Source organism: Cercospora beticola, chromosome 3 (genome assembly GCF_033473495.1).
Source record: "Cercospora beticola chromosome 3, complete sequence".
NCBI lineage: Eukaryota > Fungi > Ascomycota > Dothideomycetes > Mycosphaerellales > Mycosphaerellaceae > Cercospora > Cercospora beticola.
The window spans coordinates 3,067,137-3,093,488 of NC_088937.1; the positions used below are offsets into that span (position 1 = coordinate 3,067,137).

At 52.7% G+C, this 26,352-nt stretch overlaps 10 protein-coding genes across 10 annotated transcripts; 4 read left to right on the plus strand and 6 right to left on the minus strand.

The window, feature by feature from the left end:
- Window positions 1-102: 102 nt before the first annotated feature.
- Window positions 103-2,013, minus strand: RHO25_005191 (uncharacterized protein; the record flags this gene model as incomplete). The annotated part of the gene is made up of 1 exon (XM_023596098.2): window positions 103-2,013. One exon carries the CDS (start codon window positions 2,011-2,013, stop codon window positions 103-105), a length of 1,911 nt encoding a protein of 636 aa, XP_023457738.1.
- Window positions 2,014-2,656: 643 nt separating this feature from the next.
- RHO25_005192 (uncharacterized protein) lies at window positions 2,657-4,847 on the plus strand (the record flags this gene model as incomplete). The annotated part of the gene is made up of 2 exons (XM_023596099.2): window positions 2,657-4,729; window positions 4,785-4,847. 2 exons carry the CDS (start codon window positions 2,657-2,659, stop codon window positions 4,845-4,847), a joined length of 2,136 nt encoding a protein of 711 aa, XP_023457739.1.
- Window positions 4,848-5,427: 580 nt separating this feature from the next.
- On the plus strand, window positions 5,428-7,036 carry RHO25_005193 (uncharacterized protein; the record flags this gene model as incomplete). Its single annotated transcript, XM_023596100.2, has 2 exons — window positions 5,428-6,630; window positions 6,683-7,036. 2 exons carry the CDS (start codon window positions 5,428-5,430, stop codon window positions 7,034-7,036), a joined length of 1,557 nt encoding a protein of 518 aa, XP_023457744.1.
- An 841-nt stretch (window positions 7,037-7,877) lies between these two features.
- On the plus strand, window positions 7,878-9,412 carry RHO25_005194 (uncharacterized protein; the record flags this gene model as incomplete). The annotated part of the gene is made up of 2 exons (XM_023596101.2): window positions 7,878-8,473; window positions 8,530-9,412. The coding sequence occupies 2 exons, from the start codon at window positions 7,878-7,880 to the stop codon at window positions 9,410-9,412; spliced, it is 1,479 nt and encodes a 492-aa protein (XP_023457745.1).
- Window positions 9,413-9,524: 112 nt separating this feature from the next.
- RHO25_005195 (uncharacterized protein) lies at window positions 9,525-13,232 on the minus strand (the record flags this gene model as incomplete). The annotated part of the gene is made up of 1 exon (XM_023596102.1): window positions 9,525-13,232. One exon carries the CDS (start codon window positions 13,230-13,232, stop codon window positions 9,525-9,527), a length of 3,708 nt encoding a protein of 1,235 aa, XP_023456973.1.
- A 575-nt stretch (window positions 13,233-13,807) lies between these two features.
- On the minus strand, window positions 13,808-14,889 carry RHO25_005196 (uncharacterized protein; the record flags this gene model as incomplete). Its single annotated transcript, XM_023596103.2, has 4 exons — window positions 13,808-14,028; window positions 14,082-14,509; window positions 14,571-14,658; window positions 14,712-14,889. The coding sequence occupies 4 exons, from the start codon at window positions 14,887-14,889 to the stop codon at window positions 13,808-13,810; spliced, it is 915 nt and encodes a 304-aa protein (XP_023456770.1).
- Window positions 14,890-16,188: 1,299 nt separating this feature from the next.
- RHO25_005197 (uncharacterized protein) lies at window positions 16,189-18,966 on the minus strand (the record flags this gene model as incomplete). The annotated part of the gene is made up of 4 exons (XM_023596104.1): window positions 16,189-16,618; window positions 16,674-16,791; window positions 16,844-18,592; window positions 18,642-18,966. 4 exons carry the CDS (start codon window positions 18,964-18,966, stop codon window positions 16,189-16,191), a joined length of 2,622 nt encoding a protein of 873 aa, XP_023456974.1.
- Window positions 18,967-20,675: 1,709 nt separating this feature from the next.
- Window positions 20,676-23,370, minus strand: RHO25_005198 (uncharacterized protein; the record flags this gene model as incomplete). Its single annotated transcript, XM_023596105.1, has 3 exons — window positions 20,676-22,910; window positions 22,959-23,011; window positions 23,061-23,370. 3 exons carry the CDS (start codon window positions 23,368-23,370, stop codon window positions 20,676-20,678), a joined length of 2,598 nt encoding a protein of 865 aa, XP_023456771.1.
- A 708-nt stretch (window positions 23,371-24,078) lies between these two features.
- Window positions 24,079-24,954, minus strand: RHO25_005199 (uncharacterized protein; the record flags this gene model as incomplete). The annotated part of the gene is made up of 2 exons (XM_023596106.2): window positions 24,079-24,822; window positions 24,880-24,954. 2 exons carry the CDS (start codon window positions 24,952-24,954, stop codon window positions 24,079-24,081), a joined length of 819 nt encoding a protein of 272 aa, XP_023456772.1.
- Window positions 24,955-25,525: 571 nt separating this feature from the next.
- RHO25_005200 (uncharacterized protein) lies at window positions 25,526-26,271 on the plus strand (the record flags this gene model as incomplete). Its single annotated transcript, XM_023596107.2, has 2 exons — window positions 25,526-25,584; window positions 25,644-26,271. 2 exons carry the CDS (start codon window positions 25,526-25,528, stop codon window positions 26,269-26,271), a joined length of 687 nt encoding a protein of 228 aa, XP_023456975.2.
- Window positions 26,272-26,352: the final 81 nt, after the last annotated feature.

Genomic DNA, 26,352 nt, shown 5'->3' on the forward strand with positions numbered 1-26,352 from the left:
TGTCTAATATAATCTCTGGCACTCGGCCACATGCAACAGCTATCTCACATTCTCCCTCCGATGCAGTTCATTACTCGTTTCAAAATGTCGTCAAGCTTCAATCTACACGAAGCCAGCAGCCGTAGCCTTTTCTCTATACTCTTCAAAAGTCTTCGCCGCACCGCCTCGTGAATTGTTGCGAGCTCGCGCCTCAAATTCACTTTCGGTGCCTTCCTCGATGCGTTTCCGCTCTTCCCAAGCATCCTCCTCACTCGCAATCATACCGCGGAAAGCGCCTTGCTGTCCACGGCTGAAATATACCGCGCCAGCTTTCCTGTTCGCGACGTCTTCATTGATCAAGATGTACTTGATTCCTGATCCAGGCGTCTCAAACATTGCATCTGCCAATAAGCGTTCCATTACTGTTCGTAGACCTCGTGCTCCGGTTCCCATTTTCGACGCTGTTGTGGCAATGGCGTGTAGAGCTGCTGTTGTGAAGCGGATTTCCATACTTGAGAGTGCGAAGAGTTGTTGATATTGCTTCATGAGGCTGTTTCGGGGCTCCGTGAGCACTTTGACGAGTGCTTCGATATCGAGGGATGAGAGAGCGCAGGATATTGGGATACGGCCAACTAGTTCGGGGATTAAACCATATTTTTGGAGGTCTTGAGGCTCGACGAGATCGAGGGTGTTGAATTTTCGCTTTTGTGTTGCGGAATGGGAATTTGATTCGTCGTGTTGCTGAGTCGGTGGCGCGTAATACGGAAGGTGCTTATCGAAGAGTTCATCTTCGCCTTCGATGATGGTTTCGTGCTGGTTGGAGGTGTCGGATCCGGGTGCTGCGCGGACTGTTGCGCCGAAACCGATGCTGCCTTTCGAGACACGGTCTAGGATGACTTTGTGAAGGCCATTGAAGGCTCCTGCGCAGAGGAAGAGGATGTTGTCTGTTCTCACATTGTAGACATCGCCCTTTCCGCCTCCGGGCTGTGATGGTTGGTTTATGTTACCGCCCGAAAGTGGTGAGTTGGTAGGATATCCGGATCCTTGACCTCGGTATTTCTCGTTTGTTGAACTTCGTTCCTGTTTGGCTTGGATCTGAAGTGTTGTTCCTTCGATGATCTTCAACAGTGCCTGTTGAACGCCTTCACCACTTACGTCTTTGCCATGTGATACTTTGGCTGTGGCAATCTTATCTATTTCGTCCAGGACGATGATGCCTCGCTCAGCACGTGTCACATCGTAATTAGCGGCTGCCAGCAGGCGCTGTACGCAGACATCTGCATCTTCGCCAATGTAGCCCGCTTGTGTGAAGGGCGTGCAATCAGACATGCTGAATGGGACTTCGAGCACCCTGGCAAGAGTCTTTGCCATCAACGTCTTTCCAACACCCGATGGTCCTAGCAGTAGCACATTGCTCTTCTCCACAGTCAAGGGACTTGAATCCTGAAGTGGCGATGGAGGAGGACCAAGTCCATTTTGTTGTATAGTTCTTTGCTGGGAGCTATGATCGGGAGGATAGACATGTATCGTGGTCTGCTGCTGGCCAGGAAACTCATCTTCCGCAAAATCCTTCGTCAGCGAAGGTACTGCTATCCCTCGCTTCAATTCACCCTCCCTACCTTCTACCGGATGTCTCTGGTGCATGCGCCGCCGCTCCTCGGCCGCCAGTTGCTCCTCCTCCTCTTCATCTCTCCTCTGCAGCTCCTGTATTCGCTGATAGTGGTTGTATACGGCCGTTGCCAAGGTCTTCTTCGCGCGCTCCTGGCCGACAACGAATTGATCGAGGTGCTGCTTGAGGATTGCAGGTGTGATGCGTGGCGCTCCGATTTCTGAAGCTCCTCCCAAGGGACCTTCAGTTGGGCCCCCAGGTTCATAAACGCCCGTCCAGGGCTGGTTTGTGAAATCGGAGCGAATGTACGACGACGAGTCTGATGACGTCCGGTGCGAGGCGCTGAAGTGTCGGCGTGTGATGGCAGCAATGCCCAGGTAGGTCAGCCTGGCGCGCGGCGTGTAATACGATGCAACCGTTGCCATGCCCAGTCTGCCTCACCGCGATGGCACACGCACTCGCCGCAACTCTGGTCGAGTGAATCAACGCCGCATCAGTCGACGAGCTCCAGCTCCGAAGCCGCCACTCGTCAGCCTCCGCAGCGCCTCCCCACTCTCCACATTGCGAGAGGCTCCGAGCGACGCAGGGACCATCGAAGTGAATCCGGCCGAGCCAAGTCTGGACGGCCTGCGACGCTCATTTCTCCCGTCGCAGCGTCTGCTTTCTGTTGATTGAGCTCTGCGCAGCGGCTGCGCGCAGCAACGCGCCCAACCACTCTCGCCATGCCGACCAACACGCCGCCACCGCGCGCAGCAGCGAGTTTCTGGCCCAACAGCCCGCAGGACGTTTATCTCGATTGGTTGAGGAAAGTCGGACCGCTTCCCTGCAATGACATAGCTCTTGCGGTGGGGTTGAGCGCGAGAGCATTGACGATGGCCCAGCGTTGAGAGAGCTGCGCGCGAGACGCTGCCAATATTATTGTTGCCAGATCGCCCTCTCTTTCTGCGTGAACTTTCTCACTGACACTGCATTCTGCTCACAATTCCCAGTACACTCCTTTGCACTGCACGTCGTCTTCACGAGAAACCTCACTGCTGACAGACCCCATCCTCGCCGCCGCCACTCACCATGGCCGACAAACTGAACGAGACGTCGCCCGACAGCGTCATGGCGAAGCCGAACGGGCAGGTGCCCAACGACGGCACGGGCATCGTCCAGCTTGATCCGTGGCTCGAGCCATACACGGGCGCCCTCAAGTCGAGGTTCACGCAGACCCAGAACTGGATCAAGACCATCGACAAGCACGAAGGCGGTCTCGAGAAGTTCTCGCGCGGCTACGAGAAGTTCGGATTCAATGTGTCGCCAGACAACACCATCACATACCGCGAATGGGCACCATTTGCCCTGCGAGCCTACCTCATCGGTGACTTCAACGAGTGGAACCGAGATAGCCATCAGATGCAGCGAGATGCATTCGGTGTCTGGGAAATCCAACTGCCCGCCGTCAATGGCCAACCAGCAATTCCTCACGACAGCAAAATCAAGATTAGCATGGTGGTGCCAAACGATGGGCAAAGAGTGGAGAAGTTGCCGGCATGGATAACTCGAGTGACACAAGATCTGTCAGTCTCGCCCATCTACGACGCACGATTCTGGAATCCGCCTCAGAAATATCAGTGGAAGAATCCTCGCCCGGCGAAGCCACTCAGCGCACGAATTTACGAAGCACACGTCGGTATCTCGAGCCCGGACCCCAAGGTCGCTACGTACAAAGAGTTCACTCAAAATACACTGCCTCGTATTCGAGACTTGGGGTACAACACAATTCAGCTCATGGCCATCATGGAGCACGCCTACTACGCTTCGTTCGGCTATCAGATCAACTCCTTCTTTGCCGCATCATCGCGATATGGACATCCAGACGATTTGAAAGAGTTGATCGACACAGCACACGGAATGGGAATCACAGTACTGCTGGATGTCGTCCACTCGCATGCTAGCAAAAACGTTGCAGACGGTCTCAACATGTTCGACAACAGCGACCACCTCTACTTCCACGAGGGAGCTCGTGGCCGGCACGAGTTGTGGGATTCGCGGCTCTTTAACTACGGGCATCACGAAGTCCTGCGCTTCTTGCTGTCCAACTTGCGCTTCTGGATGGAAGAGTACCAATTCGATGGCTTCCGATTCGATGGTGTCACCAGTATGCTGTACAAGCACCACGGCATTGGCACTGGCTTCAGCGGAGGCTACCACGAGTACTTCGGCCCCAGCGTCGATGAGGAAGGCGTAGTCTACCTCATGCTGGCCAACGAGATGTTGCATAACCTTTATCCAGACTGCATCACGATCGCCGAGGACGTGAGCGGAATGCCCGGTCTGTGTGTCAAGTTGAGCTTGGGTGGAATAGGATTCGACTACAGACTTGCCATGGCTGTACCAGACTTGTACATCAAGTGGCTTAAAGAGAAGCAAGACATTGACTGGGACATGGGAGCACTCTGCTTCACCTTGACGAATCGTCGTCATGGTGAGAAGACCATTGCCTACGCAGAGAGTCACGATCAAGCGCTGGTCGGCGACAAGACCTTGCTGTTCTGGTTGTGTGACGCCGAGATGTACACCAACATGTCCACTCTCACGCCTTTCACACCCGTCATCGAGCGTGGAATGGCGCTGCACAAGATGATCCGACTCATCACACATTCGCTCGGAGGCGAAGCCTACCTCAACTTCGAGGGCAACGAGTTCGGCCATCCAGAGTGGCTGGACTTCCCTCGCGAGGGCAACGGCAACAGCTTCCACTACGCCCGCCGACAGTTCAACCTCGTGGAAGACAAGCTTCTCCGCTATCACTTCCTGAACGACTTCGACAAGGCCATGCAGTGGACCGAGCAGAAGTATGGTTGGCTGCACTCACCTCAAGCATATGTCAGCCTCAAGAACGAAAATGACAAGGTGGTCGTCTTCGAGCGTGCCGGCCTGCTGTTCATTTTCAACTTCCATCCTTCCAGCTCTTTCACAGACTACCGTGTCGGCGTTGAACAGGCTGGAACTTACAGAGTCGTCTTGAACACTGACGACCCGGCCTTCGGAGGTCTCGGACGATCACAGAACGATACCCGCTTCTTCACGACTGATTTTGCGTGGAACAACCGCAAGAACTTCTTGCAAGTGTACATTCCTACTCGCACAGCACTGGTAAGACACCCCATAGGCCGACTATAATGAACCACATTACTAACTAAACATGTAGGTTCTCGCACTCGAGGAAACCCTCGACCCGAACTGGAAGTCTCAGGTCTCGCTCGGATACTGAGCGCAATTTCACGAAAATAGCAGACTGATGAAAAGCTTCATTGAGGTTTAAGCTAGGCGTTGGAAGGGGACATCACAGTGTATACTATAGATATCCGGCGTTGACAGTACGTCCAAGGAGTGCAAGGCACTTGTTCGGCTTAACTAGAAGTTTGATCCCGTGATCGTTGCTGGAGAATTGCGATAAGGCGATATTTATTCTAGTCCTTCTGCCACCTTTTTGCCGCTGCGAGTGCCATAATGCCATGGCGACGGACAGTCACATGCCGTCACCCAAGTTGCTAGTCACAATTTTTATGCCGGTAGCACGCGTGCTGCGAGCCCTGCTGTTGGCAGAACCTCCAGGGAATACTTTCCTCTGCACCGGCCCGGTGGCTGAGCCGCTGTTTGTGCTGTTGAAGGGCGCCGCTTGCCACTGCCAATTTGGGCTAGCTTACAACCTTGAACTTGCAAGGGTACGTCGCGAGCTCTATCACTTCCCCACATACATATACTGTAGCAATGCCGCCGTTTTCCTCTTGCGTTCTCATTGCCTGCTTTCTCACTTATTTCTCGTACTACCATAGTCAGGCAAGACAATCATGGCCTCCTTCATGAGAAATGCTGCTCGTCTGCAGCCAGCACTCCGCTCCTCGATTCGTCCCGCAACGATCGTTCGCCGAACCATGGCCACTCAGTCACCCTCGCACAACGCCAGCGCTGCCGCAGCAGTCAGATCTGCCGTATCCGACGCTGCTGAGCCGTCGCTCTTCCCAGACGAGCCTACCGGGCCAATTGTACGAACACAGATTCCTGGTCCAAAGTCACAAGAGGCGATAGCAGAGCTTGATCAAGTATTCGATACGCGATCGCTCAACATGATGGCGAACTACCAGAACAGCTTTGGAAACTACCTGGCTGACTTGGATGGCAACGTGCTTCTCGATGTCTACGCCCAGATCGCGTCCATTCCTGTTGGCTACAGCAACCCAAACCTGCTGGCTGCTGCAACCACTCCAGAGATGGCCTCTGCTATCATCAACAGACCTGCTCTTGGAAACTTCCCTCAGCATGACTGGGCACACATCTTGAAGACTGGTATCCTGAAGGCTGCTCCAAAGGGCTGCGACCAGGTCTTCACTGCACAAGCTGGCTCGGACGCCAACGAGCTCGCATACAAGGCCGCTTTCATGTGGAAGCGTCGCCAGGAACGTGGTGGTCCAGAGGTTGACTTCACAGCTGAGGAGATCTCCTCTGCCATGAACAACCAATCTCCTGGTTCGCCGAACAACATGTCGATCCTGTCTTTCCGCACAGCTTTCCACGGCCGTCTGTTTGGTTCGCTCTCTACCACTCGCTCCAAGCCAATTCACAAGCTCGACATTCCTGCCTTTGACTGGCCTCAAGCGTCTTTCCCAGCATTGAAGTACCCACTTGAGGAGCATGCTGAGGAGAACGCAAAGGAGGAGGCCCGCTGCTTGGCTGAGGTTGAAGATCTTCTCCTCAACTACCACAACAAGCCTGCTGCCGTTATCGTCGAGCCCATCCAGTCCGAGGGTGGCGACAACCATGCTAGCCCAGCATTCTTCAACGGTCTCCGTGATGTCACCCGCAAGCACGGCGTGCTTCTCATCGTCGACGAAGTCCAGACCGGTGTTGGTGCTACCGGCAAGTTCTGGGCTCACGAGCACTGGAACCTCAAGCATGCTCCAGATATGGTCACTTTCAGCAAGAAGGCACAGACCGCTGGCTACTACTTCAGCAACCCAGAGCTCAGGCCAAACAAGCCTTACCGTCAATTCAACGTAAGTCCACAATTCTCGCATAACATGCTCATAACTAACTCATTGTTTCCAGACTTGGATGGGTGACCCAGCTCGTGCCCTGCTCTTCCGCGCTATCATCAACGAGATCGAGCGTCTCAACTTGGTTGAGAACACTGCCATCACTGGCGAGTACCTTTACAATGGTCTTGAGAACCTTGGCAAGCAGTATCCTGGCGAGATTCAGAACCTCCGTGGCAAGGGCCAAGGCACATTCATCGCCTGGGACTCTCCTCGCCGTGACGAGGTCCTGAAGAAGGCCAAGGGAGTGGGTATCAACATTGGTGGATCTGGTGAGCGTGCTGTCCGTCTGCGACCTATGCTCATCTTCCAGAAGAAGCACGCAGACATCTTCCTCGATGCGTTGGAGAAGGTGTTCAAGTCATGAACGACTGCACCGAGTGGGACCACGACGGAGGCATGATTGATGAGATTTCCAAGACACATTGAAGCGATTCGAAAATGGTCGGCACAGGACAGTGCGACTTTGCATGGCGTTGGGGCTATATCAAGGACCGAAAAGCATTTTGCCTACAGGTTTACGGCAGACGATTGAGATGTAACATGAGCACCTGAGAGAAGTGATCGTAATCTGAAACTATTGAGCAGAAAGAATTCGACAGTCTTGCCAGTATCATCCACGTATCACTGCTGACCGCCCATCTCATCACTTCGTTTGTACCTGCCAGTGATTCGTGCCAAGCTTGTCGACAAGCTTTGTGGGTTGGAACTTTAGCTGAGCCGCGCAGGAACGAGATCCAATTCTTGCTCACCTCTTCACGGCGCGACGTTCTCCCACAACGACTCCGCCGCTGGAAATTCGAAGTCCTGCCCAGCTGGACCAGCTCTTAATCGACGACAACTTGAAAGAACCCATGACGGCGGCGTCACAGGTGAAAAGCTGTCGTCATCGTCCGGTTGTCGGCATGCCCAAAAAGGCTCTTCGGCGGGCGGGCCGACGCACGCGCAGCAATGAACGCGTCCTTTGAGCGTCCCACGTCATCGTCGTCCTCACAATCGATCCTGCGTGGCCCCGAAACAGTCTGGCGTCGCGTAGCGAAACTGGGAAAGGCCAAGAAATATATGCAGGTAGGTTCTTGCTCTGACGCGCTGATACGCGCTCCTTACTGTTAAGCTACTCTTCTATTCCCTGCCCTTGCTCTGTTTGTTGGCTTCTTGCTGCTTAGCCCTGAGGCATCCGCGGAGTACAGCTCGTACAGAGACGAATTATGGTTGGCAAAAGGTCTCTCCCGCAGCCTCCGAATAGCAGGACGAAGAGTTCTGGTCAGGTCAGGCCTAGAAGTAGAGGTCAACAATACGGCAATGGGGATTTAGAATCAGGAGCAGGATATGACAACTACGAAGGATATCGCGAGGCCAATGGCAACGGGAATGCCAGACCACGAGTCGACCTAACCAACGGCATCAAAGGGCCCAAACCAGGAATCTGGAGGTTCAAGGACGCAGCGAGGACAGCTCTAGAAGACAAGAGACGGGAAGAGTTGAAGAACAAGCTCTTGACTCAAATCAATCATGATGAGCTGGAAGAGTTTCGGAAATCTGATGAAGAGTTGAAAGCCATAAAGAACAAGAAAGTCAGGAAATTCTATTCAGAGCAGAACGATAGGCTCAATGACTGGTTGGAGGTCGATGCCATTGTGATGGCAGTCGCGGACGATGTTCTGGAGAGCATGGATCCCGATCCGGACAACGATGGAACACGCGAAAGAGGAGGAGGAATCCAGGACGTTGCTGGCAATATCTATGAGCTCCTGCCTGAAGAGGAGAAGGAGAAGCGGGCGAAAGCTGAGAAACGAGCAAAATGGTAACAGACTTGTCGCTGCTTTGCTTGTTCGAGCCTACAGACTGACAATTTTCCAGGGCCATCAACGTAAACGTCATTGCGAATGTGCTACTCCTAGCAGGAAAAATCTACGCAGCATCGACAACCGGCTCCCTCTCCCTCATCGCCAGTTTAGTCGACTCTGCGCTTGATCTCCTCTGCACCCTCATCGTCTGGTCCACCAACAAGCTCGTCAGCTGGCGATTAGACAAACTCCAAAAGACCTTCCCCGTCGGTCGCAAACGCCTCGAACCCCTCGGTATCCTCGTCTTCTCCATCATCATGGTCATCTCCTTCCTCCAAATCCTTCAAGAATCCGTGGAGAAACTCATGCCGCTCAAAGGTGAAGCCGAACCTCTCGGGAACTATGCCATCGGCGCACTGGTCTCTACTGTGGTTGTTAAAGGAATCATCTGGTTCGGTTGCATGCCAATTAAAACGACTCAAGTCCAAGCCCTCGCAAAAGATTGCAAAACGGACGTCAACTTCAATACACTGTCACTCCTCTTCCCGTTAATCGGATACTACGCGGATGTCTGGTGGCTAGATCCCGCAGGCGCCGCAGTGCTATCAATCTTCATCATCGTAGACTGGGCCTCGACCTGCTTCGAAAATATCACGCGACTTTCAGGCCAGGCGGCCGACACAGAATTTATGAAGAAATTAATGTATGTGGCTTATAGGTTTAGTCCTGTGGTGGCGGGGTTCAAAAATGTTACGGCGTATCATGCTGGAGATGGAGTCTGGGTAGAAATTGATGTGCTGATGGATCCGCATACGAAACTTTACCATGCGCATGATATTGCTGAGACGTTGCAGTATTGTACGGAAGGGTTAGGCGAGGTTGATCGGTGTTTTGTGACGATGGATTATAGTTCTAGTGGGCCTACTGGGCATGCGGAGGATGCGGAGAGGGTGTGAGATTAGCATGTTGATTGTGTACAGCATTTTATTTATATCAGGCTTCTGCACAGCGCTTCAAGACAGATCGATTAGAGTCTCTGGGGCCCACGATCATAATGAACTCCTCCCATCACTTCGTCCACGTCCTGACATGTTCCTTGTGCTTGTTCGGACGAATGATCTTCTTGGCCACTTGGCCAGGAGTCAGGACGCTAATATGCTGGTACTTCTCAGTCCATCCCCGAGACTCTATGTCCTGTGCCACCGCTTTTGGGTCTTCATTCGAAGAGGCAGCTTTCGGAAGGTAACACACGACGAATCTTCTGAATCTGCTAGTATTCAGGAGAGCCCAGCCAGCGAACCAATTGATCATGAAGTCTGTCGCAGCAGCTTCATCTGTCTCCCACAAGCCTTCGTAATCCGGCAACAACTCTGGATCAACTGATACCAAGTTGGCATTCGGAAGTGGGTTGGGAGATTCCACTCCGTCTTCCATATCAGGCGGACAGAGGTCACAAACGGCACCATACAATCGAATCCACCGCTCATCCGGCTTTTCGCAGTCGATGAATTTTTTCAACAAGAATTGCTTCAGCCCAGGCCGGGCAAGAATCTTGTTGGCTTCGGCACCTTCAGGCTTGAAACTGTTGGCGTCGAGAAAGTTTTGAATTATCTCTGTAGCTCTCTCCGGATGGTAGACGAGTAGATCATCCGTGAGGAACACAGCGTTGCCAAGTGCTAGGATTCGAGTGCATCCGAAAGTTGCCTTGCGATCTTCCAGAATCGCTGCAGCCTCGTCAACACCTACAGTAAACACTGCGGTAGCTTGTGAGGACCATTCCGCCAGGCCAGGAACTTGCCAGAGAGGCACGTCAGTGTGGACCAAGAGTACACCCGTTCTGTATTTTCTGCGGAAATAGTCCCATGCTCCAGCCGTGTCTGAGTGGTACACTTTGCACTTCATGCCGGTAAAGATCTGCCGGTAGACCTCAGATATAGCACTGTGTGTGGATGGAATCATCAAGAAGACAGCGTCCGGACTCTTGACGAAGAGCTTTTCCACATCAAGATGTGCGAAATCTCTGCCCAAGATTGAATGCAGAGGCTGCATATCAACGGGTGCAGGAGCATCGGTGGATTGCAGCTTTCTTTGAAGGGCTGGGACCCCGTCAAAGGCGTAGAATTTCAAAGAGGCACTGCTCAAAGGCATGTCGGGGCCATCCAGGAACTTCCAGGGCTCTGCGTCGCTTGGGTAGATCAGTATCGTTGAAGAGTAGCCCACTACTGTGGCAACAATGCCGCAGTCATTCAATTTGCAAACCTCGGAAAGGCCAGCCATTTCATCCTCCTCCGCCACATCGAGATGCAGAAACCCGGCAGCAATCTCGTTGCTCTGTCGTATGCTGTCCCACAGCACAGCCTGCACGTCGCCGCTGAGCACAGCATGTCCAGCGCGAATAATTGGGTCGGATCCGAACATGCGAATGAATGAACGATCACCTATCATTTCGAACTTTGCCCTGACTCGATGGGGACGCTCATCGCCCGCATGGTACAGCTTGAAGCTCGCATTCAATGTCACTGCCGCTGCCGCTGCACCGTTCGTATGCCATGGTGAGTTCCAGCTTTCGAATGGCCTTATCGCCTCGTTGGGTGTTGGGTGTGCAGGTGATCCTACTAAATGAGTTGGAGACATGACTATGTCCGGTGATATCTGAGATACCGTAGACAGTGCTGGCACTTGCGGCGCGCTGGCTTGGACTGCTTCTCGAACGCCAACTGTTCCAGCATTTGTATCTTGGATGCCTGCTAGCTTCCTATGCTCAGCGAGAAGCTCCAAGTTCGGACCGCTTGCGGAAGGCGCTGGAAACGTGGCAGATTTGGACACTTTTCTAATGGTCCCGGGCGGTAGAGCGTCAAAACCGGTGTCCCAATGAGCAAATTTGCAAGTATCTCCTTTCAAACATGCTCCTTGGGTTCGCCAGAAGTGGCATGTCAGTTTTGAAAGTGGTATATAGGACATGTCGGAAAGTACCCTGACCTTTTCTGGGTCTCTCGACATCGGCTCATTTTTCTGAGCGATTTCAGCAAGTCTTGCCAAGTATGCTTCCTGGCTTGCTCGGGCGTCTTCTACAGTCACTTTGGGTGGAGGTGCATCGAACCCTGTATCGTAGTGCGCATATTTACAATGTGCATTTTGGTTGCATTTGCCATGTGACCGCCAGAAATGGCAGAACAGCTCGTGGAATCTGTAAGGCTGGTTCTTAGGGGGTAATCGTAGCCTGGCGGCCTCTTCACCACTGATCTTCGTTGCGTCTCCAGGAGGATAGAAATGTAGATTGAAGCACTCGTCGGCACTGTAATAACAATTGCCTTCGCTCCAGAATCGACATGTGACTCTGTCAGGGCGATCTCGGCCATCTTCAGCGACTATGGCTGGAATTTTCGTGACATTAGTTGCCACGCCCGCTGTTCCGATGGAGCCTGTCACTGTCGGCCTCGTGTGGCCCGTGGTAGCGTCAGGAAGTGAGCTCTCACGAGCAGCAGGAGGTGGCGTCCGCCGAGCATATGCGCTGCCAATACTTCTACTCTCGGCAACAGGGTGAATGCTTGACTGAGCAGGAGGCACTTGTCCACCTCCCATGGATGCTGTTCTTGCCACAATCCGGTCTGTAGATGAATTGGACGCCTTGATCACCTTGCCAGTCTTCGGATCAATGATGTCCAGAGCATTAATATCAGGTGCAGCTTCTGAGCGTGAAGAAAATTTCTGCACAGCATGCTGCATTCGCAAATGTTGAAACCTAGGCTGTGCTCCATCGTGTGAGAGCTCAGAGGGAGCCGGCACACGCCTGCGCTTTTGCTTGTTCGCGTCCCAGTTCGCCATCACATTTCTCGACTTCTTAGCTCGAGCTGTTGTTGCGCCCTGGTTCGCAGTGGCAGGCGCACTCTTCCGTGCGACCCCATCCTGAGCTGGTAGTACTGGTGCTGGTGCTGGTCTCGGCAGCTGCTTGGGAGGTTCTTTGCGTTCGTTCGTGATCGGCACAGTCCGGCGCGTGGTATCTGATGCCGGACGCTGTCTCTTGGGAGACTTTGCAACAGCAGGCTGAGGCTGAGATCGTTCTCGTTCCGTTTCCTTTTGTGGGCTCCGCAATTTTTTCAACGGCGGCTGCCTACGCGACCTCGAAGTGATCAGCTCATCAATGAGCGAATCTCTGCTGCTCTCAGAACTTGAGCTGCTCGATTCCTCGCTAGAAACGCCATCGTCATTCTGCTTGGACCGAGCTCTCTTGAGTTTCTGTGCTACGCCTTTCCGAGGAGACACCTGCTGCGGTGCAGCGCGAACAGTCGTTGCTCTCTTCGCCAAAGGTTCCTCTTCAGATTCTTCTTCTTCAAATTCGTCATCACTGGCTTCATTTAGGAGTGCCTGCTCTTCTTCCTCCTCCAAAGTGTCGGGCCGAGTCTCAAGGCCCTTCTTACGTCGTTTCGCATTTCGTCGAGCTCGCCGCTGATTCTTCTCGGCTCTGTGGGCTTGCCACCGACGGTTCCAATCAGCTCTGTCGAAGGGTTGCTTCTTGCCTTGCTTGACGTCTTTGAGAAATTGACGCCAGTCAGTCCAGATCTCACTGTCTTCCTCGGGAAGACCATCGCGTGGTTCCCACGTGGCTTCGTAAATTGGATAACCAGTCCATTTGATAAGGTATTTTTCGAGTGTCTCATCGTAATCTAAGACCCGCTCAATGTCGTACTCCTTCTCGGGATCATCGTCAGTCGTGTAATCTGTGCGGATCGAGTCCTCGTCAGAGCTTTCGTCGACGAACAAATTACCGTGAGCCATGGTGGTTGTGGTTCGGTAAGCTCTCCGCTGGGTGCCGCGATGTGCGACGCGTCAACCCCAGGGACACATCTAGAAGGTACTACACCGTTCACGCGTGTGAGAGGCAACTCAAGCAAAAGCCGGCGACACAACAATGGCGTGCACAAGTTCGCAAAATCTTGTGGTTGTGCTGCCTCGACGATGTTTGAAGTGGAAGGAGTTCAAATGTGGGGCACAGGTAAACAACCCACTAGCTAACCGCGCTTGCCGAATGGCAGAGGAGCCACAAAAGTGAAGGAGAAGGTGAGACAAGTGATGAGAAGAGAGAGGCTCATGCATTATTACATCTCTCGGATTCAACGCGTATGGGATATCTCACGTCTCGCTTGCTATGCACACACATTACTTCGTAGATTTCGTCAACGCCCACGCTTGCTCCCCAATCTTATCCTGCGACGGAAGCCGTGCATGGCCACGAGAGCTGCTCAGCATCCTACAGCAGTGCTGTATGGAGAGACTGCAGAGAGCGTCGCCGACGCTTGCGATGAAACAAAAAGCTGGATGATCTATCATCCATATTACCCAGACCCAAAACATCAAGTGTATGTACTGCCGCCACTTGTCGTCGGCATCGGCCAGTCGTCCTCCGTTATGCTTGACCAGAATGTCCATATCGTAACGACGGCGAGGAAGGTGAACAATGTCTCGAATAGTCCTCCGTTGATCTTACCATCGGTGCCTTCACAGATGTGCACGCTAATCACGTACTGGAAGATCTGGCCGATGGCAAAGAGCAGGGCCGCAGCGACCAAGAACACTACGTGAATGTCAGTAACAGGATCGGGACAGCACTTTTCTGCGAGAACTTACGCATTGGACGCTTCTCGCCAAGGACCTTGAGCACAAGCACAGCCTCCAGGATGAAAAAGATCACCAAGAAGACCAGCGGAACCAATTGGTACAGGGTGTACAGCGCGTAGGCTTGGTTGGGATCTGTCAGCGTGTCGTTCCAGTATCCGGTCCAATTGAAGCCAGTATCGAAGGCAATGTATCCGGTGCCAACGAAGAAGGCTGCGGCAGAGCCGAAAATCAGTGCCAGTGAGAGAGGTGTTCCATCATCAATTAGTTGATATCCAACTGCGCCGTTCATGAGAAGGATCCAGGTCGTCGCTACCACAGCGGCGATGTGTACAGCTGAAAAGCCTCGTCGCACAGCTCCATCCAAGGGAAAGCCTCCCACAGTGAAGATCTCGCAAATCATGATGATGATGAAGCCAAGGAGGAAGAATTGCATTTCTCTGCAGGGCACATGTCAGTGATCATGCTGGGCGCCAGACCGAAAGCGTGCATAGAGCATACCTTCTGCCGACAGCGGCTCTCTTCCTATCAGACCGCCATAGCAGGAATAGCGATGTCAGAATTGCGATTCCAGCCACCAGTATCGAACCTGTCGAGGAGTCAATCCACCGGACGGAGTACACGCTCACAGCATCCACATACCCAAGTTCGCAAGATAGCGGTCACCGCTCAGAGGGATGCCCGTGAGCTGACATCCGCCAAAATACGGTGCTTGTCCTCCGCGAGCACGCGACTCCAAGAATAGGTTGCAGACTGGTATCGTCGCATATCCGCTTCCACTATCACGACAAAAGTCGTGAAATCTCCCGTATTGCGACATGGCGATTGTGCTTCACGAAGAAGAAGCGTTGTTCTCCTTCGAAGGTCGCGAGGTGGTCGAAGCCGTCGTCGATCGCGACGAAAGGCTGAGCCGGGCGACCTATCGCGCGGCTGCGATTCTCGAGGTTCGCGGAACGGTCGTCGCGTCGTGGTCAGGGTCCTCGATGGTATTGCAGCGACGATGCGCAGTTTCGGATTCGACTCCAGTGATGCTGCAGCAAAGCGAGTGTGTGCGGTGTGGAATTAGGCGTGGTGAGAGAGAAGAGTGGTGTCGCCGGTGCAACCAGTAACTAGTTAGTTAGTGGTAGAAAGTTGGCAGCTCGCAGCAGCAAGCTTCGCGCGGAGCCTCAAAGTAGCAAAGCGGCTAGCGCATCTAATTAAATAGCAGCCGTGCACTCGCGCAAGTCAGATCGTGGGAAGCACCATGCTGCTGCCCTTGCAGACCCCCGATTTCCGTTGCAACTTCTCACCCGCCTCGGCACAGGAGACAACGGGTGAAGGATGTGTATTCCGGCCACGTTTGCTTCATCGCATCGCACGCAGAACAGCGACTTCTCGTGTGCGGTATGCAGGAGCAGATATGAAACGGATGATGGCAGGCGCAGTGCAGGTGTCGGGACCTGGCCAATGAGGTGCATGAACGGCCTGCAAGGAATTGGCTTTTGGTGTTTTAGCCGTGCCAACCGTGCCAGGCACCGCGCTCACCCTCACGGACAACACGCCCGCTTGGCTTCGGATCATTGCCGTAAGCTCACAATCGTGCATTCACCCACATCGGCCACTGCCATCATATATTATGAGCTCATCCCGCGGCCTATTCAGAGACACTCTCATATCACGAACTTCCTCCGCAAAAGCATATATGCCCAATGCCTCCGAAAAGCAAGGATATCCAAAGTCCAGAACCCTTTTGTACAACCACTCAATCACCCGTTTGCAGGGAACAATGGTCTTCTCACGCGGGAACCTGTCCAACCCAATCTCCACTTCCTCACGGATACTCTGTGGAAGTCAAATTGTGAATCTTCGGTAGGACATTGACACTGGTCATAGGGTCTCTGTTCTACCGTTGAAAGATTCCATCATAGAAGACCGAGCTTGCCATCCGATGTTCAACGTCTTCCGGCACTTTCTGCCGGATATCGCAGTGTGGCTCGGGATCGGGTGGGTATCGAACTGGTGTTTTATCGGGCATGACAGTTCATCTTTCTGCCCTTGAGTTGTTCGGACTGCAGAATGCCTCGCCAACGTATAGAAATCAACTCGCATCCCGATCGTCCCATGCTGACTAGACACATTGCTAGTCTTCTGGCTCTGGAATGCCTAGGATCTCGAGCAGCTTGGGCTTCACCTCATTGTTGAGCTGACGCTCGACATATTCGAGACGCGAGCTGAGCTCTTTTCGAAGAGCAATCTCCTCTTCGCTCTCTTCTGTCTCATCCGGACACATCATCTCGAATGTCCTCTCGATACGTTCGAAAAATTCTCCCGCTGCTGTTTCGATACGAGTCTTGTGGGCCTTAAGGATCAAGACAAATGCCTGGTGGAGCAGGTCGTGAGCTTGATGCCAGACTCCACCGGTTCTAGTGACCTCTTGCTGGAAGAAGTGGAGTCTCTGTTTTACGGCCCCGGCTTTGCCTTTGATCTTCGCTGATTTTGCGTAGACTGTCGACATTGCCTTCGCTACAAAGTTCTTGGGAGAATCGGTGGTGATGTCTCGGAACATATCGCTATTATCACTGGTTAGTATATCTGGCATACGACTTATGCATCGACATGATATACCCAATTTCCTTTCTCAATGCATTGTTGAGCACCTCCGTGGTTCTCCTAATGGTTCGCGCCTCGGTCTGTAAGTATGACAGGAAAGGAATCATGCCCATGGTCTTGTAGTGTTCGTGAGCTGTATATCCATTAGCAGAAGCAACAAGTTTCGCGTTGGCACGAATGCCGACCTTTGACCCCCACAACGATACCACGCAGGCCATCCGCGAACGGCTTCCGCGTATTCTTCGTGAGCTCGGGCAGAGCTTCTCTCATGTATGAGTAAAAGTGTCGATCCATCTCCACCCTGGCGATGGCGATTAACTGGTCATTCCAGGAAATTCGTTCGCCACCACGTGGATGCCGATTACCTTCGCTTTGGAGCATTGAAAGATGAAGACGAGTATTGTTGACGCGTTCCCAGTTCGACACGAGAGCCCGCGCTTTGGTGGTCCAGTCATATTCCAGCGACATCATTGGACCCAGTACGTGCTTTTGGAAATCGGTAGCGGATTGTGATAATCCAAACCACTGTTCGCAGGTTCCCGGCATAGCCAGTTGTAGCTCACGAACAACTGCAAGAATGACTTCCTTTTGGTCCATGTGTCGTCGCAACGTGTAAAGTCGAAGAGCTTCGATGATGGCCGGGAATTGGACAAATACCTGGTTTTTGATGTCGTTGATTTTACCCTCTGCAGGCAGTTGGAGAAGGTATTTCCTTAGCTCCGGTATCATCGTTGCCGCGACAGACATGGTGGGAGGTCGGGGGTCTGATCTTTTGTACCCCATCTGATGCTTCTTGTACACCGAATTGCCAATACAGAAAACTGGGAGTTCGGCCGGGTCTGATGTCAGCTCAGTGTAGGTTTTTCTTATAGCTGCTGTAACGCTCTTGCTGCGGAGAGCAATTCGAAACTCACGCTCCACGCGCTGTGCTTCTCTCAGTTCATTATCCAGCTTGTCCCTCTCGTCCATGAGACGGAACTTCTCCTCCCTCGATGGTGCATTTCGAGATTCGATATAACATCGATCGCATTCGTCTTCCAACTTCGCTACGAATTCTTGGAGTGTTTCCAAGTGATCTGCGTCAATTGCTTCGCAACTGACTGCATTCGCGTCGTTGATCTGGTCCGATTTGGTAAGACATAGCATAGTCCGTCCAGATCCTCGAGCAAAATAGCTTTTGTTCACTTCCTTCCGCAGTAGCTCATCGTCTGCTGCACGGCCAATCTCGCCCACTACGATACAGTGTGTACACCGTTGTAGATGATTCAAAGCATTTTCAGATCTGATCTTGTTCGGATCTGTGATTCCAGGTAAATCAAGTATGCTGATGTTGCGCAATAGTCTGTTGCTCAGTCCAAACTTGATGTGGCTGACGAGCGGCCAGAAAGAGACCAGCTGCTTTCCTTTCTCCTCAAAGGTTCTCATGTACCTTGAGAGCTTGTACTGTAGACTCTGCGAAGTCGAGCCCTGTAGGAAGACGTACTCGTTCTCGTGAAGGAGTTCTGTCATCAGGTCCTCCGTCAGGTCGCAGAGCTCATCTCCAATCTCGTCCTCGCCCTCGATGTCAGCACGTGCAAGAAAGAGTTCAGTGTTCTCCCTAGTGCTGAAGTCGTCGTGAATGAAGAGGAGTGCCATGAAAGCGTCGACGGTAGCTTGCTTGACTGCATGATCGTGGATAATGTGTGTGAGGTCGCGTTTGCCCTCCATGGCATCGTCGTTGGTTGTTGATAGTGCCTCACGGTACGATTTCAGCAGTGCTCTGATAAGAGCCTTGCGGTCCTCTTGACCATAGAAATGTACCTCAGCCGCGTAAGGTTTAGTCTGGTCAAGCAACTTGAAGCAGAACTCCTGAGTGACCCACGTGCAGCTGTAACCTTCATCGCCCTCCTTACCAATGGTCTTGTTCAGGATCGAGTTGGCTGTAGCAGTTTTGCCTAGATCTCGTCAGCGCCGCTGGTTTTGCACGAGATGTCTCTATCTCACCAGCTTGCATGGCACCATTCAGCGCGATACACACTTCTTCTGGGCATTGTGACTTCGTCCGCGTCCTAAATTCCTCCTTGAGGCCGTTGACGACGTTGCTGATGAATTTGCTCAGGTTGATAGGACCATAGAGTTCATGAAGGAGCCGCCTGACGAGACGCTCAATCTCAAGGAAATCTTCGCGAAACACGGGTGAGTCTGGCATCGGTTCATTGGCGGCATCGTATGGTGGCACAACAAGGCTGTTGTCGCCAACACCGCTTGCTTTTGTCTTCTTGGTGTCGCCAGGAGCGTCCACCTCATCGTGCGGACGCTTCACACTCATACTGTACGGAGTAAGTCTTGAGCAAGGGCGGGAGGTAGGTTAGTTCGATTGAGTCTTGGGTTGGGCTGTGCAAGAACAAGACTAGGTTGAAAAGTGGAGGTAGAGAGGTTAGGGTAAGAGCGGCCTGGTGCATGGTGACTGATCGCATGCTCGGATCTATGGAGTGCTTTCACAAGCAAATCTGTTAGATTTCACGCCCGTGATGCCCGTGGAGCTCTTCACTTGCCGAGATCATATGCTGGAAGAGCACGGTTTACTATGACTAACATGTCAGCGACATGTCACAAGCACGTGCAAAAGTGGAAAAGAAAAGAAAAGACCACCTCTTTTCACATGATCCAGCATGTGGGCCTACCGTGCAAATGGTTATATAGAGTGAAGTGACGTGCCAGGATGCAGCATATTATCTCCAGAAATCAGGCTGGCGTCAAGTGATCGAATGTCAATTCCTGAGTATGCGTCACCCTGTCTCCTTCTCAGACCGGCATGCGTCGCGTTTGTCTCGTAGCTCGGTGGTGTGTTTGACGCTTGGGTCACGACGTCCTTCGGAGAAAGGTGTCGGCAGGTGTGGAAGGTAGTAGTGGCGACTGCTGTACGAATGCGAAAGGAAGTCATATTCAGAACCAACGAACCTTCCTCCGGAGGGCCTGGGAAAGAGGCAGGCGTCACAATCGAGAGCAAGGGAGTCGGATATCGCAGCGCGTGTAAAGTCGTAAGCAGTGAAAGAGCACCAGTATGAAGTGCAGCGGCAACGAGAGCCATCAAGATCGTGTAAGTATCGAGGCATATCCTAATTTGCCTTGCCGCCAGGACGCGCAACGCGTCGCTTGTGCAGCACACCTTCGCAGTAATGTGTGAGAGGACAGTCATTGCTGAAAGCTTTGGAGCAAGTAGAACACCAATGAGTCTTGTTCGCTTTTGTTGCAGCACGTACAGCTTTGACAGCTACGGCAGACTTCGTGATCGGTCCCTTGAGCACGCCGTCGACGACATCCTGATGAGCTTGAGACTTGAGATATTTTTCCAGGGCTTCCGAGCTCTGCAGCGTAATCTCACCGTCTGGACACTCATACTGCTTCGAAGCATGAACCTTCGCTCGGTTGGCAGCAGATCGTGCAGCCTCCTTCTCGCGATTCTCGGCATTTCATGCATTCTTTGAGTCTCGCACATACTTGCGATATGCTTCCGGGTCCTCATTCACCTTGCGAGCACGGTACTTTCTGCTTCGTGCGTTGGCGTTCTCAAGCAGGCGAGCAGCACGGCGAGCAGCAGCGATCTCAAGCTCTCAATGCCCGTGGAGCTCTTCACTTATTGACATCTTTCGCTTGAAGAGCACAGTTCGCTCACGACCGACAGAGTCACAAGCACGCGCGAAAGTGGAAAAGACCATCCCCTTTGTGAAGTGACGTGACAGCACGCAGCATATGCTTCCAGAAATCCGAATGGTGTCAAATCGAATGTCGATTTCTGAGTATGTGTTACGTTCGAGAACACTGGAGTCGTTTAGCTTGATAGGGTCTTGTCATATCATATGTGTGAAAGTTCTGAAAGCATAGTAGTTCCACTCAACAGATCAGATCCTATCTAGATCGCGCAGAGCCTGCCGTGGCTATATCTCGGTGGATTCTCACAGGGTAATGGTCAAAGAATGTGATGTATGCAGTCCTAGCTGCAAGTCGTGACATCCATCGCGGACGAGCCTGTTGTCCCTATTTCGCGTCGAACAATGCATCCGCAGCCGGTTTGACCTCAGTAGCCAGCTTTTCATTCGCCAACACAAGCATCTTCTGTAGCTTCTCGCGAAGCTCGATCTCGTCTGGATCATCGACTTCCTTGGCCGAGCACATGACGTGGAACTTATCCTGGAGTCCCTTAAAGAAGGTGTCAGCCGCCCCAAGCAGAGCTGCCTCATGCTTGCGAAGAATCTCTTCAAGTTGCTGTTTGACAAGTCTGTGGGCCTTCATCCAGACACCATTGTCGATCTTGATCACATCGGTTTCGAAGACGCGCGCGCGATCTTTCGGCGTACCGACTCTGCCCTTGATGCTCTGTGCGTGGTCGTAGATCGGTTGCATGGCAATCACGATGTGATTGTCAGCATTGTCGCCTGTGACAGCTCCTACGACATTACCCAGGTCTCTGCGCAAAACTCTGACGCTTCGATCAACGAAGTTACCTATGTTCCCTCTTTCTTGGAACAGGTATTCGAGATATGGCTGGAGAGCCATCAGTTTGACCTGTGGGTCGCTCTTGATCTTCAACATGGTCTCTCCTAGAAGTCGATAGAGCTGTTTGGTTATGTTCTTTGGAGCTTCGTTGACGTTCCTCATGAAATCGTCAAAGAAGCTACGCACTTCTGACGAACGAAGTGAAATGAGTTCACCAGTCCAGGACGTATCAGCTGCGTTCTTTCCGCGGCCCTTCTTGTGCCCATATCTTTTGAGCAAAGCTAGATGTTGTGGTGTGCTGTATGATTTCGCCCAGCCCTGGAGAAGCTCTTGCGCTTCACCTGACCAGTCGAATTCTTCGCCGCGGATCTTGTCCAGAACTTCTCCTTCAATTTGTTCGCTGAACCCCTTGAAGATTTTGGCCACTATCGATGGGATTCGATTCTGTGGCTCGATGATCATACTCTCCACTTCATCCTTGCGATCGAGGTGAGTCTTGGAGACATACATGCTGAAGCACGAAAGAAGAATGGGGAGCTGGGTAGCCACCATGTGTCTCGCTTCGTTCAACTTCGCTTCGGCGGGCGCAAGAAGGAGGTGCTTCCGCAATGCTGGGATGTTGGTGCCCTGCACAGTGAGTGCCGGCTGGTTGGGATCGTCAATACTGAATCCAGCCTGATACTTTTTGTAAGCTGCATTACCGACGCAGAAGACCGGGAGTTTGTTCGGATCGTTGGTAAGCTCCGCATACAGTTCTTGCATTTGAAGGCAGACGACATGACTGCGCATATGAATGCGACGTTGTCGATGCTCCCTAGTCCGCGCATTGATGTCCGCAACAAGCATGTCTCGCTCCGCCATGAATGGATATTTCGCCGCGCCTCGCGCGAATCTCACCTGAGACACTGCCTTGTCCTTGCTGTGCTCCAATCGCTGAATCTCGTCCTCCAGATCTCGCAAGAATTGGAAGTCTTTCGTGGTGCCAGTGACGTCGGTTTCATCATCAATGGAATCAGAATGGGTGAGGACCAGGATTGTCCTCGCATCCCCTCGCGTGACTTGCCCTCTCTTCAGTGCATCTCGAATGAATTTGTCGTCATCGGCACGACCGATTTCTGCAACGACCATGTAATGTGTACAAAGCTGAAGATGTTTCATCGCATTTGCCACACGGGTCTTGTTGGCGTCGGAGAGTCCAGGGAGGTCGACCAGAGTGATATTGTGCTTGAGTAGAGCCACATCGAGCCCGAACTTAATGTGGCTGACCAGAGGCCAGAGGGAAGGATTTGGTTCGTCGTCACGCTCCTCGACCGTTGTCATGAACGGGGCCAAATGCCAGAGCAGGGTCTGCGTAGTGGCAGCATCCTCAGAGATGAATGCTTCCTCTCCCAAAGTCTCTGACATGAGCTCATCGGCCCATTCACATAGAGTGTCAACGATGTGTTCATCATCTCCAGAAGTAGCTGCAGAGAGGAAGCCATTCGCTGCAGACGTAGTGTTGAACTCGTTGTGCTTGATAAAGAGAGCGCGAAAAGCTGTTATGACCGTGCGTTTGACAGCGAAGTCCTCTATGCTCTGATCAGTACTCTTGGAGCCCTCAGTAGCCTCTTCATCCCCGTTGCAAGCTCGGCAGTAGTCGCTAACCAAGTTCCGTATGATCTCATGTTGTTCTTCTTGCGAGAAGAAGAAGACCTTGGCAGCGAATGGTTTCTCCTGCCCTGGGAAGAGATAGCCAAACTCCTGTACGACCCAAGTACAGCTGCTACCAGCATCGCCCTACATTTATCAGCCGAAAGAACGATTTTGTGTAGAGTGGGCACGAACCTGACGAGCAACCATACCGAGACTGAGTATGGAGTTGATCACTGAGCTCTTGCCTGGATTTCGTTAGCTCATATAACAGCTGATCCGTAGCAGGGCACGTACCTGACTTCATGTCACCGACCAGAGCTATTCTGACTTCCTCCGGGAAATTGCTCGTCGTCCGTTGCTTGATCTCGGCGAGTAGGCCCGCTACTGTGGCATCCTGATATTTGCTATTTTTGAGGGGCTCTTCCAGCATACCTACGATGGCATCTGTGCCATCCATGAGGTTGCGGTATTGCTCTGAGAAATAAGGAGAGGACGGAGTTCCTTCTTTGCTGACATCGTGCGGTGGAACAATGTCATCGCTCTCCTCAGCAATGACAGGTTTCACATCTTCGCCCTCATTAATGTCTTCGAGCGGACGCTTCATCTTGATCTGTGTGACAGCCTGTCGACAGACTTTGCGCTATTTGTCAGTGGTCCTGATGGTAATCGAAAGGAGTTGCAATAGTGGTTTGTGACTGAGTTGTTGTGGTGTTGGGTGGAAGACCAGAAACAGAGCGGGAGCTGGAGGTGCTTTTTGTGCTTCGATGGTACGATTGCCAATTCTCGGTGAAGGTCGAGTGAGAAGCAGAGCTCAGAGCTCCATCCTCACAGCGAATATGGAGCGTCCCGGTTCGGCGACTGGAGTTCCGGTGAAGTAGTCACTTTGGGAATGTGACCAGCAATCGGGAGAGCGCGTCGCCATTACAGCCATCCCGCTACTTCACTTGGCCCGTGTTGATGACCCCGTAAAGGCCATCAAATCTCGAGCGGGAGGAAAGGTCGCTTGGTCGTCGCAAGACTGCGCGGAAGTGAAGTTATCTTCCCTTCATATGATGCAGCATGTGATCATGCTGTACATGGCGGTAGAGAATGGAATGGCGTGATACGAACAGCAGATGCTTCTCAAGAGTTTGGGCCCAAGTGATCGAGTATCGACTCCTAGGCCTCATCGTTCCGCGCGTAGCATGTGAAGGAGACTGAGTTAATGTCCCGAGCGAAAGGTTACCCGCCATAATCCTGCGTGATCTGTTAGAGTAATGGAAGGCGAAAAAGAGGACTCCGAGCAACTCCATTACATTCTGTTCACTGTACATTAGCAGCAACCACCCGCAATACCAGCCTTTTTGGCCGCATTCTTGTCCGTCCTAGCCAACTGCACCCCTCTTCCAGCATTGCCTCCTCCGGCGCCAGGTCCCTTCACGCCACTTCTTCGATCGTTCAAATCATATTTGCCAGCTTCAATGTTCTGATATATCCGCTCCGCGACCTCGAGGAATGCCCTCTCGACATTCTCTCCACTCTTCGCTGATGTTTCCACATACTGCATAACTTTGTTCTCTCGACACCACTCTTCCGCTTCTTCTTTCGTGACTTGCCGCTTGTTCGGCGCCGAGCTGTCGCCTGAGACTGTCGAAGAAGCAGCGAGATCGCTCTTGTTCCCTACCAGCACGACGATGATGTCGTCCTCTGCTATCTGCCGTAGGTCATGCAGCCAAGATGTGACCGAGGCGAACGTGCCCCTTCGCGTGATGTCAAACACGAGAAGAGCACCAGAAGCTCCACGGAAGTACGACCTCGTGATGGACTTATACGTCTCCTGCCCTGCGGTATCCCATAATGAGAGCTTCATGTGTTTCTGCACTGGCTCTTGAGGTTTCGCTTTTGACTTGGCATTGTTGGCTGGTGTCGTCGCGGGTTTGGGCGCAGATGCGGGGTTATTGATGTTGTACTCGAGACTCGCGGGAGGACCGACAGGCACTATGCGCGAGCCAAACTCTACGCCGATGGTCACGTCGTGGTGACTGACGAAGCGTCCTTCGCAGAGGCGGATCGTCAGCTACGGCAATCAGCGAAATGCTGAGAAATGGAAGGAGAAGGAGGACACGCGACATACACTGCTCTTCCCGCTACCGCTATCTCCGAGACTGACGATTTTGGAAATGTAGTCGTAGCCCACCGTTTGCGCCATCCTGGCGGCTTCAATGTGGTCGTAGTGCTCTTCAGTACAGACTTCGGTCGTCTCCGATGTTCACGAATAGGGACAGTTCGGTCGAATAGCACGGAGCGCAGGGCGGTAGTGGTGGTAGTGGAGTAGCGAGGCGATGTTCGGTGGTGTGTTGTCGATAGCGGGCAGCTCCAGCGTCGACTGTCGTGCCATGACGCGCGATCACGTTCACATGACAAAGGCAAACCCAAAGCTTCCCGTCGCGTCCGCCTCTTTCCCTCGTCGACTCTTGCACAAGACAACACATCGTGACACGGGAGAGCGCCGGAGCACAGAACGTGCCAGACTAAGCCCGTGGAGGGCAGAAGCATGCTACGCGTATCAACCAGTGGTAACGATGCCGTAAAGCACATGCTCAGTAAGCTTTGCCATGACAAGAGTCATTCACTTTGCATTCCCATTCACCCCTCCTCCGCCTCCATACATTCGCTTGACTCACCCAGCTCTGCCTTCCTCATTACATTCTAGACTTCTTCCGTCTTTCCTTCATTCCTCCAAACCGAATACACTCGCTACCACCAGAGTTATACGCACAATGACAGCCGACACCACGCCTGCTGCCAATGGGGCAAAGAAGCCCGTGGTCTGCGTATTGTGAGTAGATTATTGATTTCCCTGACCAAAAAGTGTTTGATACTGATACCTTTCGCCAGCTGCGGTGCCTCCGCCGGGAACTCGCCTGCCCATCTCGCCGCTGCCCGCGACCTCGCCAAAGCCTTCCACGAGAACGGAATCAACCTAGTATATGGTGGCGGGACTGTAGGCGTCATGGGCGAGGTTGCCAAAACCCTCGTGTCCCTTTCTGGTCCTTCATCAGTCCACGGCATCATCCCCGAAGCACTACTCAAATATGAGCGCAAGGGCGAGAACGGAGAGACTGTCTCGCTGGAGAAATTGATCGACGAGAAGCTGTACGGCAAGACGACAGTTGTCAAGGACATGCACGAGCGAAAGGCCATGATGGCCAAAGAGGTCATTGAGTCTGGTCCTGGGGGCGGATTCGTGGCTCTCAGTGGAGGCTATGGAACCCTCGAAGAGCTGATGGAAGTCGTGACATGGAATCAACTCGGCATCCACGCTCGAGGCGTCGTTGTCTACAACGTGGAAGGCTACTGGGACGGTCTGCTCCAATGGGTCAAGAAGTCCGTGAATGAGGGTTTCGTGGGGGTGGGCAATGCCAACATTATGGTCGAGGGAAAGACGGCCGAAGAAGTTGTGCAACAACTGAAGGACTACAAGAACGCAGAGGGGAGGTTCAAGCTGAACTGGGGCCAGAAGTGAAGAACCAGGCAGGATACGGTCCTGGAGTCGGCTTCGCAGGGTGGCATTGCCTTTCTAACATAGCGAGGCGTTGTGGGTTTA